Source organism: Mirounga leonina, unplaced genomic scaffold, assembly GCF_011800145.1.
Source record: "Mirounga leonina isolate KUSES-001 unplaced genomic scaffold, KU_Mleo_1.0 Mir_53, whole genome shotgun sequence".
In the NCBI taxonomy this organism is placed as follows: domain Eukaryota; kingdom Metazoa; phylum Chordata; class Mammalia; order Carnivora; family Phocidae; genus Mirounga; species Mirounga leonina.
The window spans coordinates 1,757,264-1,777,772 of NW_023270807.1; the positions used below are offsets into that span (position 1 = coordinate 1,757,264).

Here is a 20,509-nt window from a genome sequence, read left to right on the forward strand (position 1 = left end):
TTTAGCTTTGGTTTTGTTTTCCTAAATAGACTGTGAAGTCTTTTAAGGTAAATCTTGAGGCTTGTTTCCTAGAGCACTTATTAGCACTGATCCCTGAACAGCTAATCCATGATTACTGATTGTCAGTGGTATTCAATCTACCCAGGTAGGGGGAGGAGGCTGGCCAGCAGAAGAGCCGCCTCCATTGGCTTTTTATCCACGGGCTGTGACTCTACCTTGTATATTCCTTGGGTTTTCCCAGAGTCCTTGGGTGATCTTGGAGAATACATCCTGGAACTAATTTTAAGTCACGAGGGAAGGGGTTGGCAAGGACCCCCAGCCAAAAAAGTGACAAAAAGGGCCAGAAAATCAGCAAGGCTACAGAGGAAACCCATCTGCTTGCTCACTGGCTTTGGTGGGAAACAGAAAGGCTGGGAGCTACTAACATTTCACAGTGGAATCCAGGTTAAACAATCACAAGGCGTGTGAACACGGGCAAACCACTTGACATCACTTGAGCCAGCAGAAAAATTGGATAAAAAGCAATCTTTGGCAAGGCAGCCAAGGCCGCACTGAAACAGCTTCCCCAAACACCACCTCTTTCTGCCAAAGCAAGCTTCTACTTATTGGTGGTTCAGAATACAAAGTTCATCTCTCAAAACTAAATGGAAGTGCTCATTTGGAGTTGCTGTCGGCTGCCACCTTGTGGTCTAAACTACAACTGCCTACCCAGACTGAAATAAGTGGCTACAAGCACAAAACCACCTGTTTCCAACTTAACGCTATGAAGCTCACTTGGCTAACTGTCCATCTCTGCACAAGGCTTGGCCTGTAGTATCCCATAAATAGGACTCCCAAGTCCCCCCACTCCCTTAAGATCCACCATTAGTTACCAGTTTTGCTGACCAAAAAAACTTACTTTGGTAGACATGTCCTGAGTTATTAGCTGGCCCGGAGCCACTGCCTCAAAAGCTTTGACCCCATCCTGTGTATTTCCTGCAACCACCACGTCATGGTTTGATGTGCAAGCCAAAGCCGGTATCCGACCCAGCAAAACTGTCTGCAGGATTATGCCCTGAACTTATCACTGGCTGCACCTTCATGACCCCAACAAAGCCCCCTGGTACCTTTACCAAGATGGCACTGGGCCCCACTGGGGAACATCACTGCTCTTATCCATTTACTCCCATCACATGTAGGAAAGGCCACCACTTATAAAGGCTCCAGGAAAACTCCAATGTTTCCTTTTATTTTATTTTTTTTAAAGATCTTATTTATTTGACAGAGAGAGATACAGCGAGAGAGGGAACACAAGCAGGGGGAGGAGTGGGAGAGGGAGAAGCAGGCTTCCCGCTGAGCAGGGAGCCCAATGCGGGGCTCGATCCCAGGACCCCGGGATCATGACCTGAGCCAAAGGCAAACGCTTAACGACTGAGCCACCCAGGTGCCCCTGTTTCCTCCTTTTAAAGGAGCCCTGGGCTGGGGTGCCTGGGTGGTTCAGATGGTTAAGCATCTGCCTCTGGCTCAGGTCATGATCATCCGGCTCCCAGCTCAGCGGAGAGTCTGCTTGTCCCTCTCCCCCCTTCTTGTGCGCTCTCTCTCAAATGAATAAATAAAATCTTTAAAAAAAAATAAAAAGGAGCCCTCGGATGCCAAGAGCTCCAACCAACCAGCTATTATGTAAAAACAAAAAACTCCCATGGGTTCTTCCTATGGCTGGCAGTCCTTTTCAGAGGTATTTGTGCAATCTTGATTGTGTTTTCTCCTAAGCCTTGACGGTTGAGACTACTTAATTCCAGGGTTAAAAAAGCAGCAACCTTCCCGTACCGCAGAGTTGCATCAGCATGGCCCACCTAGTGAACATGCCCCGCTCTCCAACTAACCCCCAGAACAGTAACCACATCGGACAGGACTCTGTGGGGCAGCATGTGCTGAACACAGGGCCTGCGCCGGAGCCAAGTACTGCAGCCCTAACAGCCACATGCGATGCCACCCTGCATGAGGACAACTCCTTAACCAAATCCAGTCTTGCCCTGTTTACATTCTGATCCTTCTATCATTCCTGTTCAGGCCACATAATGCAAACCAAACAGGACACGCAAGATTAATTTTTTTCTGGCTACAAATTTATTCAACACAAAACATCTCCAACTTTACTGAGGTGGCTGACCACGTCCACGACCAAATCCGCCTCTCTGCAAGAGAAAACAGACATCATCAGCATTAGCAGCACGCCGGGCAGCGGGCCTCATTACAACAGGATAGGGCCCTGAACGTAAGGCTCAAGAGCTCAGGCCATAAATCCCAGCCCTGCCTCTTACTACAAGGCCACGTTCACCTCCTAGGCTGGTTTCCACATCGGAAAAATGGGAATATGGATACCCACTCAAGAGTGTGTTTACACACACACACAGGCGCACTCCCAGCACAGGCCAAGACCTTGTGCCTGCCACACACACCTCCTTTCCACAAATGAGGCCACAGAGAACACCTGTGTGCCGTGCAGACCTGCCACAGGACAGCCGTTCCTGCAACAGTGCTACGCCCGCCCCCGTGCCAGGCACTTTACCTAGATTCATCTCACAGGTACCTGACAAAGCTACAATTGTAACGTCTATTTTAAGGATGAGGAAACTGAGGCACGGAGGGTATGTGCCCAATATCAAACCATCTGAAGAAGATGAAGGACCTGACTCCAGCTATCTTGGTTCTAGAGCTTAATCTCTAGTTTGTAGTTCTTAACCCTAAGTCTTAGTTCATGAAATTAAAGGAGTCACAATTATGATGCTCATTAATGAAGAAACCACCACTATGCACATGTAATATTGATTTGGCGGAGTCATTTCAGTAATTTACATAATTACAAAAGTTTGCATGCTGTATCTTAATGTAAAAACTCTTGGAATTCATTTTTTTGGGGGGGGGGACCACTGCCAACAAGGGGTGGGACCCACCACACTGTATCGTATCCCTAGAATTTGCAGACCCCCAGGGCCATGGCCAGAACAATGACTGTCTATAGAGAGCCAACAGGGATACTCACAAACTGGAACTCAGTTGCTGACCCAGCCCCAGCCTCAGCTTTCTTGTCGGCACCAGCTGTAAGGAGAAACACCAATGCAGAGTCATCATGTTATGATCTATTACAGACCAAAGGAAGACAAGGTCTCCAGCCCAATGCTGCACGAAAAGCCGTGTCACCAAACGTACCCCATGAAGTAGAAGTAAATTACACCCAGTGGTGGGAAACACCCTGTGAACCACTTCTGCCCCCTCCCTCTCCTGGGGCAGCTTTCCTTAAGTCATCCTTCCAAACTCACAGCCCAAACTATCACCTCCTCCAGGAAGGCTGCCCAGACCACAAAGCCTGGATTACGTGCCCCTCTCTATGGCCCAAGAAGACCCTCACTTCCCATCGAGCTACTTACATGCTTCAGATCAGCATCTAGCTAACAGAGGAAGAGATAAAGGACACAAAGGCCCACAGAAGCAAAAAGCAACCTAGTCACGATCATGGTAAAGAACAAGATGAAAGGTCCAGTGCTGCCCTGACCTGTATGGCAGCCACTAGTCCAAACTGAGGCGTGTGCAAAACACATGTAAGATGTCAAGATTTAAGAGAATGCAAAACATCTCATTAATGTGTATAAAGATTATATGTTACTAACATTTTAAAAATATATTGGATTTGGGATGTCTGGCTGGCTCAGTTGGTAGAGCATTCAACTCCTGATCTTGGGGTTGTAGGCCTGAGCCCCATGTTGGGTGTAGATCACTTAAAAATAAAATCTTAAAAAATAATAATACAATAAACTATACTGGATTTAAAAAATTATTGCTGTAAACTATTTCCACTTGCTTTAGGTGTGGCCATTAGGAAATGTTACGGTCCACAGGGTGGGGGGAGCGGGTGGTGACTGCACCATCAGGGAGTAGTCTCGGTAAATCTTGTTCAATGGGGTCTCTCTTTGGCCCATTTCAGACCACACCCACCATTAGGCTCTTGTCCCCTCACTCCCCTGGCCCCCCGACAAGCAAGCTACCCACGTCTCCAACTCTATACCTTTGCTCAGGCTGCTCTCACCTGAAATGCTCATCCCCCCCAACTCAACTTGGGGACCCCTGGGGCTCAGGCCCAACCTCACATCCTCTGGAGAACGACTCCCTGACGATTCCCCATGTGGTGTGACTTCTAATAAAAGCAACCCTTAACTTTCTCTGAACCGAGAGCCTGTTTGTTGGAAAAATTCTTTCTTACAATCCGGTAACATACTCAGGTCAAGTGCTCATTTCTATTTCACGTTTCAAGAAACAGGAACCATGACAAGACAACAGGCTAGAGTGGAAGAAGTTGATGAAAATTACCCTTAATACTTTGCTTTCTTATCACAATTAATTGCTTCTCAACAAAGATACGGACTCTCTAAAAAAATCCCAAGCCCTGGGACACCTGGGTGGCTCAGTCAGTTAAGCATCTGCTTTCGGCTCAGGTCATGATCCCAGGGTCCTGGGATGGAACCCCGCATCAGGCTCCCGGCTCAGCTGGGAACCTGCTTCTCCCTCTGCCTGCCGCTCCCCCTGCTTGTACTCTCTCTCTGTCTGACAAATAAATAAAATCTTAAACAACAACAACAACAACAACAAAAACCCCAAAACAAAAAACCCAAGCCCTACCATGGCCCACAGAGCTATGAGTGACTCCCCTGACTCCCCTACTGTTTTCTGGTTCAGAGAGCCACTGGCTGACTCCTTCCTTCAGGTGTTTGCTTAAATCGCACTTACGCAGCTTTCCCTGAACACCCCACCGAAAATTGCACTGTGCATCCCCCTGCTTGCATTTTTCCCTGTAGCACCCCAGGCCACGGACATATTATATACTCATTTTTGCTTACCAGTTTCCTACTACTAAAACGCAAATTCAGTGAGAAAGGTCTTTTGTCTGTTATGCACATTACTGTCTCTCTAGCTCCTAGAACAATGCCTGGCAAGTCAGATAATATATATTGACTGAACGAACAAACATCTGTTATTCCAAGTCAATGCAAACACCTGCTGTTTAAAAACAAGATTTTGAACTATTTTTTAAGAAAACAACAAAGATATTTAAGTGGGCGCCCTCAAGGAGCTTGCGACACAGGAACACAACCACAAAACCAAGAAAGGCATGTTACTTTCTTAGAAGTTTTCAATTTTGCCCTGGTTCAAGGTCTTCTGTGTCCCCAGTGAAGAGGGCTTTTCTCCTAATCCCATCCATCAAATCCATGTACAAGGCAAGAAACATAAAGGACTCCAGCTAAAGATGACCTGAAGATTGAGACCAAGAATCTTTCCTGTCACTCTGGCACTTTCAAGGGCTGAGCCCCAGCCAGGGTGACTGAGAATCCAGAGATTCTCCCCCAATGCCCGACAGAGATGATGAATTACTCACGGGGCACAGCGCTTCGTCTGTAGGTGTCTCTGTCAGCTTCCCCTCGTGTGAGTCTTGCAGGTCGCTCTCCCTCCAGACCTGTACAAATTAAACCACACTGTGAATGTAGGGCAATGTGGGAACTCTGTTCCCTTTGGGCCAAGAAAAGTGGGAATTGCTCTCCTATTCTCACTGGCAGCAAATTCGTTATGATGGGATAAAGAGGACAGAACTCTTGGACCCAGAGCTGTCAGCTAGAAATTTTGTCATCACGGACACTGGCTTCTTAAAAGTCTAGAACACTCAATTAAAATGCTACCCATCAGGGCACCTGGGTGGCTCAGTCTTTAAGCGTCTGCCTTCGGCTCAGGTCGTGATCCCAGGGTCCTGGGATCGAGCCCCGCATCGGGCTCCCTGCCCGGCGGGAAGCCTGCTTCTCCCTCTCCCATTCCTCCTGCATGTGTTCTCTCTCTCGCTGTGTCTCTGTCAAATAAATAAAATCTTTAAAAAAAAAAATGCTACCCATCTGCAAAAGGATTGCTTTTTTCTATTGTATTTCTCAACACAGATACATATTTTCCAATTACTCGGCAAATTAAGTAATCCAACCATTTCTACAAACACCTGAATAGCCAAAATTTTGAACTTGACCCATCTCTGAAGTGAAAAATCTCCTGTGCAAACAGGAAAGGAGGCACCGTAAGCTGAAAGCCCCACCTCCAGCAGTCAGTGTATAAATACAGAGGCCAACAAGAGTCCTTTAGTTGCCCTGGGCTTCTCCACACACCTCACTAGGCTGTGGGATATATATATGAAAGCAGACTAAAAAGCTTTTAAAACATTCTCATAAACACTGGAAGTTTAATCTGGTATTCTTTCTAGTTACCCTGGAACTTTACTTCGAGTCTACATGATTAAATATAGACTGTAGTTGATCTTGAACACAGGTTTGAACTCCATGGGTTCACAATTCCTTTTTCAATTAACTACTGTATAGTAGCAGAGCAAATATATTTACTTAAGACTTTCTTAATATTTTCTTCATTGTAAAAATATCAATCGACCATTTGTTATCAGTAAGACTTCTGGTCAACAGGCTGTTAATAGTTTTCAAAAAATCCAAGTTACACATGGATTTTAGACTATGGGGTGGGGGTAGGGGTAGGGTTGGGGATGGGGACAATGACGACACAGGTGCCCCGACCGCTAAGCTGTTCCAAGGGCCAACTATATATTTTTTTAAGTATGAGAAGTTAAACTGAACCTGTACTGAGTGGCTAAAATAAATGCTAGGTCCCATCTATGCCAACCAAATCAGAATCTGTGAGGGTGCAGACAATGGAATCCCACCCCCCACGAGGGATTCCCAAGATGCAGTGGAGAACCTTTGCTCTACAGACACATAATCCCACCCAACCACCAGAATCCCCTAGGAAGCAATCATAAAAAATTCAGACTCCGGAGTGCTACCAAGCCTCTCCCCAGGAGAACCCGGGCAGTCCGGTGATTGTCTGTTTTTAGCAATCTCTGCACCTCATCACCCAAGTCCACAAACTGCTCTTCCTACAAAGTTCCTGTGACAAGTTCTTTCAGAACCAAAGGAAAGAGAACCATAACCTTGACAAACTGCAACTGTGAGCCAGCCATGATCTCCAGCCAGAAAGTAATTCACCACCCCCCCCACAAGCACATCCTTTCTCCCCTATTTGACTTTTGATTATTTTTGCTCCCGTTGCCAAGATAGAGTTAAACACTCCATTTCTTTCACATGTGGTAAACAGCTTTGCTCCGTCCTGTAAAAGTTACTCAATGCTCAACCACATGTGCCTGGACGCAGACTATATTGTGTATTTAATGGCATCTCCCAGGATGGCCTGAAGACCTGACCTGATTGTGGTTCCATGACAACTCCCATGCGAGGGGACAAAGGTCCCAGGACTTGGCCCAGGTCCTGCATGCCAGAGCCCCCTCTAAAGCAGACACCAATGGTGTATTGTGAGGCCTCTTCTGTCTGATCCCCCCGTTTTCACGGATACCCTTCCCCAGAGAAAGAACAGCTTCAGAGCAGGCCTTCATCTGGGCAACATACCTTTGGGCCGTGGTCGGCCAGTCTCAGGGCGGCTTCGGCGCAGAGTGGCAGGCACAATCTCGGGGGGCAAGTGGAGATAATCACGGAGATACTGGATGCCCTCGTTGGTAAGGTACCAGTAGAAATGTCTCCAGGCAAACTGTTCCTTTACGTAGCCTCGTGATTTGAGAGACTGGAAGACAGAACACGACTGTCAAGACATAACCAGAGACTCGAATCTAGAAACTCGGTGCAAAAGGCAGCTAAATTGCATAGACAAGTTTTCACGGTGTATCTACCTCAGCGCCCTTCAAGGCGGCAAGCAGCTCTGGCTGTCCTGACCTCTCCTTGGAATCTGCCTCGGACATTTAGTGGAAAATCCCTCCATCTGCACCCCACTCGAGCAGCCCCCAGGCTACCTGCATGGCCTTCATGACGTGAAGGTTGGGCACATTCTTGTCTGCCAGCTCAGGGTGTTTGGGCATGTGGACATCCTTCTTGGCCACCATCACTCCCTCCTTGAAAAGGAGTTCATAAATGGCAATTCGGTTCTTCTTGGGCATCAACATCTGGAAGGAAGCGCATCATCAAGAGCATTTCTGAGCAATGGAGCCAGGGTCCAGCAACCAAGTTCAGGACCCCAGAACGACCCCCACACTGTCCAATGGGCTGAAACCTCAAACCACACCGCAGAAAACATGCAGGGAGAACTTCAAACCCTGCAAAACTGAAAGCCGCCAGTTACCTTCCTCCATCCCGCAAAGGCGCTTGAGAAGAAAGTTGCCATGATGTTTAACCAAAACAGGAGCAGGGTTACTGTTCGCTCCAGACTTCGTTCTCACACCCACAGAAGTGTAACGTGGGGGCGGGGGACCGCAAACCCCGTATTCCCGGAGCACTGGGGGGCATAGCAGCAACGGTACCCTGCGCGGAATGGCGCGGCATACTTTGAGGGACGCAGGAAGGGCCTGGAGGAGAGCCCTCCCTTCTTGAGAGGCCGCTGACCCCAAACCAAAGGGCCAAGACCTTCGCACCCTCATCTCCTGCCACTCTTCCCCCAAACCAGAGCTCCAGGGCCAGGCAAGGAGGCGGCCCGGGGTGAGAGATTCCGTATCGAAACAAAAGCGAGCAAGCGGGGCGCAGTCTCCCTAACCTCGCCGAAAGAGTCGCCGCGACACAAGGGCTTCAATCCTCCCCTCCTCGGCCTCTGCCAACGGGCCGCCAATCTTCTACCAGCACCCTACTACCCAGCGAAGTGCGCCCCCGGCCCCTCACTACACAGAAATGGGCGTGCGGGGAGCGGGAGAGGGGCTCCCCCGCCCCGACCCCGGGGAGGAGCGGCGACTACGACAGCTGGAGAGCCAGGATGGACGCCGATGCAACCCGGACCGAGGAGAAACTCACCTCGGCGGCTGCTACGTCCGGGGCCGGAGCTGGAAAGGAAGGGGCATGCGCGGCGCGCCGCGGCGTCTCTTCCGGGCTGGCGGGCTCCGCCCCCCCCGCGAGGACCCGCGGGCTGCCTGGGGTGGCCTCGGCGCTGCCTGAGAGGGGGCCGCGGCGGACCTTGACCTCCCTCGCGACACACGCACGTGGGAGCCGCCGCTGGAACCTGTGACCCTGCGTGCTTGGTCGGAAAATGGTTACTCGTATGCTTGGACAGGCACTTTTGATAAACGCTACTTCTTTATTGCCCAGCGATAAATTAACTTACAATTATGGAAGTAATAGCTGTTCTTTGAGCGGGGAGAGAACATACAGACAGAACGATAACAATAATAAAAGAATAAAACAGAATCCTGTAGGCTAAAGATAATGGCCGTTAACATTTTGGTGTCTGTTCTTCCAAACTCAAACGCACCCAAGCAAATATATGTATGTATTGGACAAGAATGGGATGTTTTGCGTGTACGTTATGTATGATGTGGTTGGTGACCTGTGTTTTTCCACTTAGCAATACATCATGAATCTCTTTTCATGTTAATTAATACCTACAATTGTAGTAACAGTAGTCCACTGGTGGATAGTTTAATCAACACTCTGGATATTATATGTTTAAAACCCTTTACTATTATAAGTAACAATACCACACACATATTTGCACAATTATCCAATATTTTCCTTAGGATACGTTCCTGAAGTTGTAATTCTTGAGTAACAAAGCACACATTTTTACATTTTTGACACAGTCTACATTGACTTCCAGAAGGCGTTACCATTTTCATTCTAGTCAGCAGTTACTAACAAGGCTCACTTCCCCCATTAACCCTGCTGGGATTGGATAATTTTTTTTTTTTTTAAGATTTTATTTATTTATTTGTCAGAGAGAGAGAGAGCACAAGCAGGGGGACCGGCAGGCAGAGAGAGAAGCAGGCTCCCCGCTAAGGAAGGAGCCCGATGTGGGGCTCCATCCCAGGACCCTGGGATCATGAGCGGAAGGCAGACACTTAACTGACTGAGCCACCCAGGCTTCCCTGGATAATATTCTTATTCATTTTTTGTCCGTCTGATAGATAAGAAATATTAATTTCATTGCTCTTTTTTTTAAGATTTTATTTATTTATTTGACAGAGAGAGAGGGATCATAGGAGGGAGAGAGAGAGAGGGAGAAGCAGGCTTCCTGTGAAGCAGGGAGCCCGATGCAGGGTTCGATCCCAGGACCCTGGGATCGTGACCCCAGCTGAAGGCAGATGCCCAACGACTGAGCTACCCAGGCGCCCTTCATTGCTCTTTTAATTCACTTTCCTTGATTACTTCTGTGGCTCAGCATTTGTATTCCTTCTTTTATAAATTGTTCATTTCCATGATCAGTTTTCCTACTGAAAGTTTTTTCCTATTGATTTGAAATCACTCTTTACATATGAAAGCTATTAATCCTTTGTCACATACTTTTTTAAAGATTTTTTTATTTATTTGAGAAAGAGAGTATAAGAGAGAGAGCACAAGCAGGGTGAGGGGCGGAGGGAGAAGCAGACTCCCCGCTGAGCAGAAAGCCCAACGTGGGGCTCAATCCCTGGACCCTGAGATCACGACCTGAGCTGAAGGCAGATGCTTAACCAACTGGGCCACCCAGGCACCCCAGTCACATACTTTTTCAAGAATTTCCCCCATTTTTTCATTTGTCTTGATTTTCATGGTATTTTGAAGTAGAAGTTTCACATTTCTTTATATCCAAATCTTTATGGTTCCAGACTTTGGTACAATGCTTAAAAAAGTCACTCAACATCTCAAGATTATATAAATATTCACCTAGTTTTTTCAAGTATTTTTTGTGGTCTTATTATTTAAAAATAAATATTTGTCAGTTTTACAAGATGGAAAGAGTTCTGGACCTTGCTTGCACAACAATGTGAATTAATACTACTGAACTGTATACTTAAAAATAGCTAAGAGATAACTGGGTGGCTCAGACAGTTGGGTATCCAACTCTTGATTTCAGCTCCGTGCACACTTCTCGGGGTCCTGGGATCGAGCCCCAAGTTGGGCTTTGCGCTCATCTTGGAGTCTGCTTAAGGACTCTCTCTCCTTCTCCCTCTGCCCGTCCTCCTGCTCACACACTTTCTCTCTTTCAAATAAATAAATAAATCTTTTTAAAATGGTTAAGATAGTAAATTTTATGTTATGTATATTTTACCACAATTAAAAAATGAGTATTCATAAAACATGTTTACAGAAAATTTTTTAAAGATTTTATTTGACAGAGAGGGACACAGCGAGAGAGGGAACACAAGCAGGGGGAGTGGGAGAGGGAGAAGCAGGCTTCCCACGGAGCAGGGAGCCCGATGCGGGGCTCGATCCCAGGATCCTGAGATCATGACCTGAGCCGAAGGCAGACACTTAACGACTGAGCCACCCAGGCGCCCCCCCTACAGAAATTTTTTAAAAAGAATCTTGAACATATAGACAAGGAACAACATAATCTAAGGACTGGTCAAGATTTGAAAAAAACAATAAAACTTCCAGATGTGAAAACTAAAATGATTGAAATTTAAAACTTAATTAAAAATGAATAAACAATAGATTTGACACACTTGAAGAATAAACAATACTTATCACACATTTAAGCAAAATGGAAGATAGAAGTGAAAAAAATATTCACAATGCAGCCCAGAGATTAAAAGAGATGGAATATTTGAAAGAAAAGATAAGAGATATGATGGATAGAGAGAGAAAGCCTCCTATATGTCTAAGTGAAGTCTCATAGGGAAATAATAGAGAATGTAAGAAAGAGACCCTCAGAATATTTTCCAGAATTATTGGGAAACAACACACTTCAGATTCACTGAGCTCATCAAATCCCAAGTTGGAGTACATAAAAACATATCCATCCCCACAAACAAAAAACCCCAAATAACATTATATATATATATATTTATATATATCCATGCCTAAACATATCATAATGAAATTGCAGCACATCAAAAACAAAGAGAGAAAAATAATAACAAAACAAAGAGAAGATCTGAAAAGCAGGAAAAGACAGGACTGCTCTCTTCCTAGCAGCAACAATGGAATGCCCTCGATTGATATAGTCTCCCAAGTCTCTACGCTTATAATAGCTAGAGTGGTCCCTCTACAACATCAGACCGTGTCATTCCCCTGCTTAAAACCTTCAAAGCCTCCCTTGTTCACCTGCAAAAATATTCAATCTTTTTTGTGACTAAATTATGTTCAGATCTTTAGCCTCCTGGAATGTTTTCTAATGTAAAATTTTTCCCTCCAAAGGGTTAGCTGCCATCTCAACATCATTTCCTCAAAAAGCTAAGCTTCTATTTCTCTGAAATACCGCTAAATTGTTGTAAGAGATAATTCAAAAAGATTTTATTTATTTATTTAACACAGAGAGACACAGCAAGAGAGGGAACACAAGCAGGGGGAGTGGGAGAGGGAGAAGCCGGCTTCCTGCTGAGGAGCCAATGAGGGACTCGATCCCAGGACCCTGGGATCATGACCTGAGCCGAAGGCAGTCGCTTAACAACTGAGCCACCCAGGCGCCCCTGTGAGAGATAATTCAGTTTTAGATTTTGTTGCATTTGGGCCCATGAGACACACTGGTGAAAATACCAGTATAATCGTATTTTATTTTTGATTTTTCAAGTTTTTATTTTAATTCCAGTTAGTTAACATACATTATTACATTACTTTCAAATGTGCAGTATAGCGATTCAACCCCAGTATAATTTTAGATAAAGAGCTCAGAAATTGTCCTGTGGGAGAGAGCTGGGTTAGATTAGGTAAGGGAATCATCTAAGATGTTGTAAGGATCTGAGATCATCTAGAGATGGTGTGGAGTGAGAAGAGGATGAGGAGGGACCCCACAGAACTTCCCAGCTCACCCTTAGATGAGCTGGGAATACACATGGATGCTATTCCTGTGGGTGTCTCCTTCCCTGCATAGAGCCTTCTGATGGGCAAGGACCATGCTTTTCTCTCTCAGTGTCTTCTCCAGCAGTGAGCACAATGTCTCACACGTTAGGTAGACTTAATAAATGTTTCCAGAATAAACAGCAACCCTCATGGGAGGCGGAAAAGATTAAAGGTTATTGAGGAGGGAAGGACGAATAATAATACTCTCTGACTTCCCAGAAGACTTCTCCGATGACAGTACATCCTTGAGTTCACTTGAATTCCATTCAGCAGGTAGGCGCTGAGCACCTGGTGCTGGGCCTGGTGATGGGGCAAGGGTGGGGGCAGGAACACACATGGATCCTACGACAAGCATCAACTACCTCTGTTATGTGCTGGGAGCTATGAAGAAAATGATCAGGGTGACAGAGAGTAATGGGGAGTGAGGAGTTTGAAACCTATGGAAGAGTTGAGCATGGGTTGAGAACAGGCTGGGGACAGGCTCCTATGAAAGGCTCTGTCACAGAGGACCGCTTGAATTGAAAGGCAGCCAGCATGGCTAGGACCTGGTGAACAAGGAAGGCACACCAGGACAGGCACAAGTGGCCTCAGGAAGGAGTTAGGAGTTTATTCAAAGTGTAATGAAAAGCCACAGGTTTCAAGAAGTAGTGACAGGGGGTGTCTGGTGGGCTCAGTCGGTAGAGCATATGACTCTTGATGGCAAGGTTCTAAGTTCCAGCTCCACATTGGGTGTAGAGATTCCTTAAAAATAAAATCTTAAAAAAAAAGTAGTGACAAGATCAGATGTATGTTTTAAGATTAACTTTATAAAGATCAATACTGTTTTTACCACTCCCACGCTATACTGTGCATAAGGTATAAGTATGACACCTGCCACTCATTAAAGATGCAGAAACCCCAAAGAACCAAAAGCCTGGAGATGCCTGGGTGGCTCAGTCAGTTAAGCGTCTGCCTTCGGCTCAGGCCATGATCTCAGGATCCTGGGATCGAGCCCCGAGTCAGGCTCCCTGCTCAGACAGTCTGCTTCTCCCTCTCCCTCTGCCAGTCCCCCTGCTTGTGCGCTCTCTCTCAATCTCTCTGTCAAATAAATAAATAAAATCTTTTTAAAAAATTTATTTGGCAGAGAGACACAGCAAGAGAGGGAACACAAGCAGGGGGAGAGGGAGAGGGAGAAGCAGGCTTCCCGCAGAGCAGGGAGCCCGATGCGGGGCTCGATTCCAGGACCCTGGGATCATGACCTGAGCCGAAGGCAGACACTTAACGACTGACCCACCCAGGCGCCCCAAATAAATAAAATCTTTAAAAAAAAAAAAAAAGGAACCAAAAGCCCAAAGCTGAGGCTTAGAGAAATAGATGTTTCTTTCTAGGTCACAGAGGTAAGAAGTAATGGAACTGGAGTCTGACTGCTACCTTAGGCTGCCCCTCTGCAATGGTTTTTTTTTTTTTTTTTGCTGGGGTCAAGGGCAGGGGCAGGGAGCCAGAGCCCAGAACCCGGTGCAGCTAGAGCAGGGGCTCTGGCTCTCCTGGGATTTGGTCTCACCTCTGTTCCCCGTTAGAATCCCTTGGGAGGTTTTTAAAAATCCCTTCACCTAGGCCACACCCCAGACCAATTTAGTCAGCCGCTTTGGGGGTGGAGCCCAGGCGTATTTTATTTTTCCATTTTTCTTGATGTGTAATATATGTACAGTAAAGTGCACAACTCTTAAGCTTCCAACTTAATGTATTTTTATGTATGTGTGTATGTAAATCCGTGTTAACTACCATCTGGATCAAGAGGATCAAGAGATGGAGTATGACCAAACGCCAGAAGTCTCCAGTCAATGCCCCACGCCCACTCCCAGGTACACACTATCCTGACTGATGGCGCCACAGATGTATCTATCTGTGTCTGGCTACCCACCCCCACCCATCATCAATCAGGTCTGTGAGAATTCACGTCACTGGGGTCAGCAGTTTGTTGCTTTTTGTTGCCGAGTGAGGTTCCATTCTATAGATATATCACAATTTATCTATTTACCAGTTGATGGACATCTAAGTTGTTTCCAGCGTTTGGCCACTATAAATAAAACTGCTGGGAACGTTCTTATACACATCTTCTGGTGGACATGGGTGTCGGGCAGCAGCAATTTCTAAAGCAGCCAACCTTGAGAACCACCAGCTTTGAGGAATCTATAAACTCCTGAGTGCTCTTGCAAAAGATGGAAGTCAGGGTCTGGGTCCCTGGGGCCCCTGCAAGCTCTAGGTCCGAAATGAGTAAACCATGGCTTGTAAAGACTTCTATTGAAGTTCCTTCCGTTCTGAGGTTCCGGAGCCTTTAGCAGGAATATGTGAAGCGCCAAGAATGGAAGGAGACCTGGGGAGCAGTGCCCCCTATGGCCAGCATGGTGGCCTCTATATCTGAGTCCCCGCGGACAGGGTGGCCACGCTCTTTCATGGCCCAGGTAAAGTGAGGCAGTAACAGCAGTGAATCACACATCCCCAGCAGACACCTTGGGCCTCACCAGTTCCCCACATCTCTCTTCACCACATCTAGAATAGCTTTCTAATCCTGTAGCCTGTTACTTCCTCCCACTCTGAAGAAACCTCCTCAAAAGAGCCATCTGTGCTGCGACTTTTCATTTATAGCTCGCACAGCCTATGTGAGTTTGTGATATGTAGGTAGATGGCCGCTGATACATTCCTGGACACACACGCGTGCACGCCCCCCCCATGCATGCATGCATGCATGCACACACACGCATGCGTACATGCATGCATGCGCCGGTCACCCACATCTGGCGCCATGGGCTGGCGATGGGATGTCTCCTCTAACTGGAGCCTGACCATCCCCTCCATATGGGCAAACTGTATTATGGACAACCTCTCCTGTGGTGACCGTCACCTCTTTGCCTGTCATTGTTTGGGGCAGCTCTTCTGACCTCACCTGCCTGGAGCGGCTCTTATTATTTCCCCGAATTATTTGATAATGATCAGTGTTGAGGCAAAAACGGTAGGCAGAGTTCAAGGAATACCACATTTTTACAGACTGTCAGATCTGTTGCCCTGCAGCCCTGCTCTTGCTGCTGCAGAGATGATCCACCGTGCTGTCAAGGTCTGGTTCATCCCCGGTCACCTGTAAATCTCTGAGCATTTCTCATACTCCCTTGTTTTCTTTTTAACTGCCTAATTACCTTTTTGAATACCTGTTTACAGCTGGAAAAACTGACGCTTGGGAAATTTTGGAATGTCAGCTCCGTGAGGGCAGGGATTTCTGCCAGCAGTGCGTGTAGCTGGTGAGCTGGTATCCCAGCAGCCCGGGACAGTGGCTGGCACACAGGAGGGGCTCAGGAAAGATTTCTTAATACATGAAGCTTGTGGTGCATATTGGTTTTGAAACTCCTAGCTCGGGGCGCCTGGATGGCTCAGTCAGTTAAGCGTCTGCCTTTGGCTCAGGTCATGATCCCGGGGTCCTGGGATCGAGCCCCATGTGGGGCTCCCTGCTCAGCAGGAAGCCTGCTTCTCCCTCTGCCTCTGCCCCTCCCCCTGCTCATGCTCTCTCTCTACAAAAAAAAAAAAAAAAAAAGAGAGGTATAGCTTTGTGAATTTTTACAAGGCAAAAACCGTTGTAACCACCATCTGTGTCAAGAACTGGAACTTTGCTGTGTCCCCTGAGCCCCCTTCCCCCATCCCAGGTACAACCCCTGGCTCCCTCCAACATTGCCCACCAGCCTGGCCCATAGTATTCATTGCCATGGAGCGTTATCACCTACGTGTGCATCTCTAGACACTGGAGTTCAGTCTCGCCCAGTTTAAAAATTACCTTTGTGGAGGTGTAATTTATATCCAAGAACGTTCACCAATTTTAAGTGTGCAGTTTGATGAGTTTTGACAAATATATGCAGTCATGTAATAAGAACCAGTCATGATATAAGAACATTTGCATCACCCAAAAAATTCCCTTGTGCCCCTTTGTACCTCACAGGGTCCAGGCAACTACTTCTCTGCTTTGTCACTACAGATTAAATTTCCCTTTTCTAAAATTTTGTATAAATGAAATCATATGGTATATTCTTTCTTTGTGAATAGCCTCTTTCACTCTGCACAATGGTTTTAAAATTTATTCACGTTGTAGCCTGTTGCAGTATTTCCTTCCTATTGTTGCTGTGTAGTATTCCACTGAACAAATATATTGGATGTGTTTATGCATTCAGCTTTTGATGGACATCTGGGTTGTTAGCAGTGTTTGGCTATTATGAATAAAGCTGCTGTGAATATTAGTATACAGGTTTTTGTATGGACATATGACTCCATTCTCTTGGGTAAATACCCAGGAGTGGGAATGTTAGGTTGCATAAGAGGTGTGTGTTAAAATTTATATGAGGGGAGCCTGGGTGGCTCAGTCAGTTAAGAGTCTGCCTTCGGCTCAGGTCATGATCCCGGGACCCTGGGATCAAGCCCCGCATCGGTCTCCCTGCTCAGTGGGGAGCCTGCTTCTCCCTCTGCCACTCCCCCTGCTTGTGTTCTCTCTTTCTGTCAAATAAATAAATAAAATCTTAAAAAAAAAAAAATCTTTTGCCCCTGGGTGCCTGGGTGGCTCAGTTAAGTCTCCGACTCTTGGTTTTAGCTCAGGTCATGATCTGGAGGTAATGGGATGGAGCCCCACAATGGACTCCTCACTCAGTGCAGAGTCTGCTTCAGATTCTTTCTCCCTCGCCCTCTGCCCCTACCCGCTCACACAGGTGCGCACGCTCTCTCTCTCTCAAATAAATAAATAAAATCTTTAAAAACATAAATAAAATAAAATCTTTTGCCCATTATAATGTTTTAAAATTGTGGTAAAATATGCATACCATAAAACTTACCATCATAACCATTTTTAAGTTAAGTCAGTCTTGCCTGTTTCTAAACCTGGATCATTTTTCCTCTTATTACTGAATTGTAGGAGTTATTTATATAAGCTGGATGCCAGTCCTTTTTTCAGATATATGTGTTATGAATATTTTCTCCTACTCTGTGGCTTGTCTTTTCATTTTCTTAACAGTGTCTTTTGAAGACCAGAAGTTTTAAAGTGATTAATTATTAATAGTCCAATTTATTAATGTTTTAACAACCATGCTTTTGTGTTCTAAGAAATCTTTGTCTACCTGAAGGGCACAGGGATATGTTTTCCTTTAAAGTTTTGTCGTTTTAACTTTTACGTTTACATCTATGATCCATTTTAAATTAAATTTTGTGTGTGGTATAAAGATTGAGATTCTTTTTGTTTCCAATGGACATCTAGTTCTTCCAGTGTATTTGTTGAAAAGACGATTATTTCCACATTGAATAAGTTTGGCACTTTTGTTGAAAATCAATAGACCATAAATTTGTGGATCTGGTTCTGGATTCTTCTCTTTTACTGTTCTGTTGGTCTGTCCTGACACCAGCACCACACTTCCTCAATGCTGTTGCTTTACAGAAAGTCTTGAAATCAGGTAGTTTTTTAACTTTGTTCTTTAAAAAAAAAATTGTTTTGGTTTGCTCATTGAAATTTTTTTGAGGGGCGCCTCAATGGCTCAGTTGGTTAAGCGTCTGCCTTTGGCTCAGGTCATGATCAGGCGCCCTGGAATCGAGCCCCGCATCGGGCTCCCTGCTCAGCAGGGAGCCTGCTTTTCCCTCTGCCTGCTGCTCCCCCTGCTTGTGCTCTCTCTCTCTCTGATAAATAAATAAATAAATAAATAAATAAATAAATAAATAAATAAATAAATAAAATCTTAAAAAAATAAAATAATTTTTTTGATAACATCATAAAGGCACGGAAAGATTTTTTTTTTTTAAAGATTTTATTTGTCAGAGAGACAGAGAGAGCCCGTGTACAAGCAAGGTGAGCAAGGTGGGCGGCAGGCAGAGGGAGAAGCAGGCCCCCTGCTGAGCAAGGAGCCCAACGCCGGAACCCCAGGACCCTGGGATCATGACCTGAGCTGAAGAGAGCCACTTAACCGACTGAGCCACCCAGGTGTCCCAAGACAAGGAAAGACTTACAAATGGAAGGAGATTAAGGAGAAAAAACAACTAAATGCAATGTGGGATCCCAGATCAGATCCTGGAAACAAAAAGGAACATTAGTAAAAAATTCATGAAATTAAAGTCAGATCTGTGGCTTAATTAGTGTTGTACCTGTGTTACCTTTCTACTCTTGGTGATACAGATATTAACGCTAAGAGAAGCAAGGTGGAGGGTGATGACGGAGCAGAAGGCCAGCTGAAGACAGAGCGTAAGCTGACACCCTGCAACCTCCCCCCACCCCCCCACTCCTGGGTGGTACATTTGTGACATTCTTCCAGGAATCTCCCAACTATCTTAATGTTAATACCTTGCTAGAGAGGAAAACAAACTTGACAATGGCAAGGCCTCTGGTATCCTGTAGGTATCTTGTAGGTCGGTCCTCTTTAGCATATGAAAATTCTTTTGATTGATTAAGTACATCACTAGTTTTGATGTAGTGTTCAGTGATTCTTCAGTTGCATATAACACCCAGTGCTCATGTTTTCCTTACTTCCCTCAACTCCCGAGTATATAATCAGCCACTCCTTAAGACCCAGGTACAGCAGCTCTTTCTGCCCACGGGGCCTGTCCCCGTGCTTTAATAAACCACCATTTTGCATCAAAGACCTCTCAAGAATTCTTTCTTGGTTGTTGCCTCCAGACAACACCCCACCAAACCTCACCTATATTTCAAAACCCCATCAGAGGATATAAGACAACTCTTGGTACTATTCTTGCAACTTTTCTCTAGGTCTCAAATTAGGTCAGAATGAAAAGGTGTTTTTTTTTTTTCCAAGATTTTATTTATTTATTTGAGAGAGAGAGTACACAAGCAAGATGGGGGAGGGACAGGGGGAGGGGCAGAGGAAGGGCAGGGGGAGGGGCAGACTCCCGGCTGAGCAGGGAGCGCGATGTGGGGATTCATTCCAGGACCCCAGGATCATGATCTGAGCTAAAGGCAGACACTTAACCAACTGAGCCACCCAGGTGCCCCTAAAAAAGGTTTTTTAAATGTACAAACACTGATTGTAACAGCTGTACCAGTCTGGTGGGGGAGGGGCAGGGGCTACATGAGAACTCTACATTCTGCTCAGTTTTGCTGTAAATCTAAAACTGCTCTGGGCCGCCTGGCTGGCTCGGTCGGTGGAGCCTGCGACTCTTGATCTTGGGGTTGTGAGTTCAAGCCCCACGTTGGGGTTTTTAAAAGTAAAATCTTCAAAAACAACTGCTCTAAAAAACAAGGTCTATTAAAAAAGAAAAGGTGCAAGTAAAGAATGAGATAGGAAAAAAAAACTTGATATGACATAGAGACAGAAAATGAATGGTGGTTGTCAGGGGCTGGATGGAAGCGGGATGGGAGTTATTGTTTAATGAGTATAGAGTTTCAGTTTTGCAAGATGAGAAGAGTTCTGGAGATGGATGGTGGAGATGGTTGCACAACAGTGTGAATGTACTTAATGACATTGAACTGTCCACTTAAAAATGGGGAAGACAGTAAATTGTATGTTACATGTATTTTACCACAACAAAAAAATTGGGATAAATAAATAAAATCTTAAAAAAAAAATTTTGGTGTGTCTTTAAACTCTTTTTTAATCTACAGGTTCTCTCTCTGTATTAGTTTTTCTATGCCGTGTAACAAATTGTCACAAATTTAGTGAGTTAAAACAACGCACATTTTAAAAATT

General features: G+C 45.6%; 1 protein-coding gene across 2 annotated transcripts; it reads right to left on the minus strand.

Annotated features, from left to right (window-relative positions):
• Nucleotides 1–2,083: 2,083 nt before the first annotated feature.
• RPS10 (ribosomal protein S10) lies at nt 2,084–8,977 on the minus strand. 2 transcript variants are annotated; one of them, XM_034990908.1, is made up of 7 exons: nt 8,859–8,927; nt 8,200–8,378; nt 7,874–8,023; nt 7,476–7,647; nt 5,408–5,485; nt 3,023–3,078; nt 2,084–2,174 (listed from the first exon to the last, which is right to left on the minus strand). In XM_034990908.1, exons 2-7 carry the CDS (start codon nt 8,239–8,241, stop codon nt 2,133–2,135), a joined length of 540 nt encoding a protein of 179 aa, XP_034846799.1. In that variant the 5' UTR covers nt 8,242–8,378; nt 8,859–8,927; the 3' UTR covers nt 2,084–2,132. The 2 variants fall into 2 exon arrangements, with proteins under 2 accessions (XP_034846799.1, XP_034846800.1); XM_034990909.1 differs by lacking the exon at nt 8,200–8,378 and having other exon boundaries at nt 8,859–8,977.
• Nucleotides 8,978–20,509: the final 11,532 nt, after the last annotated feature.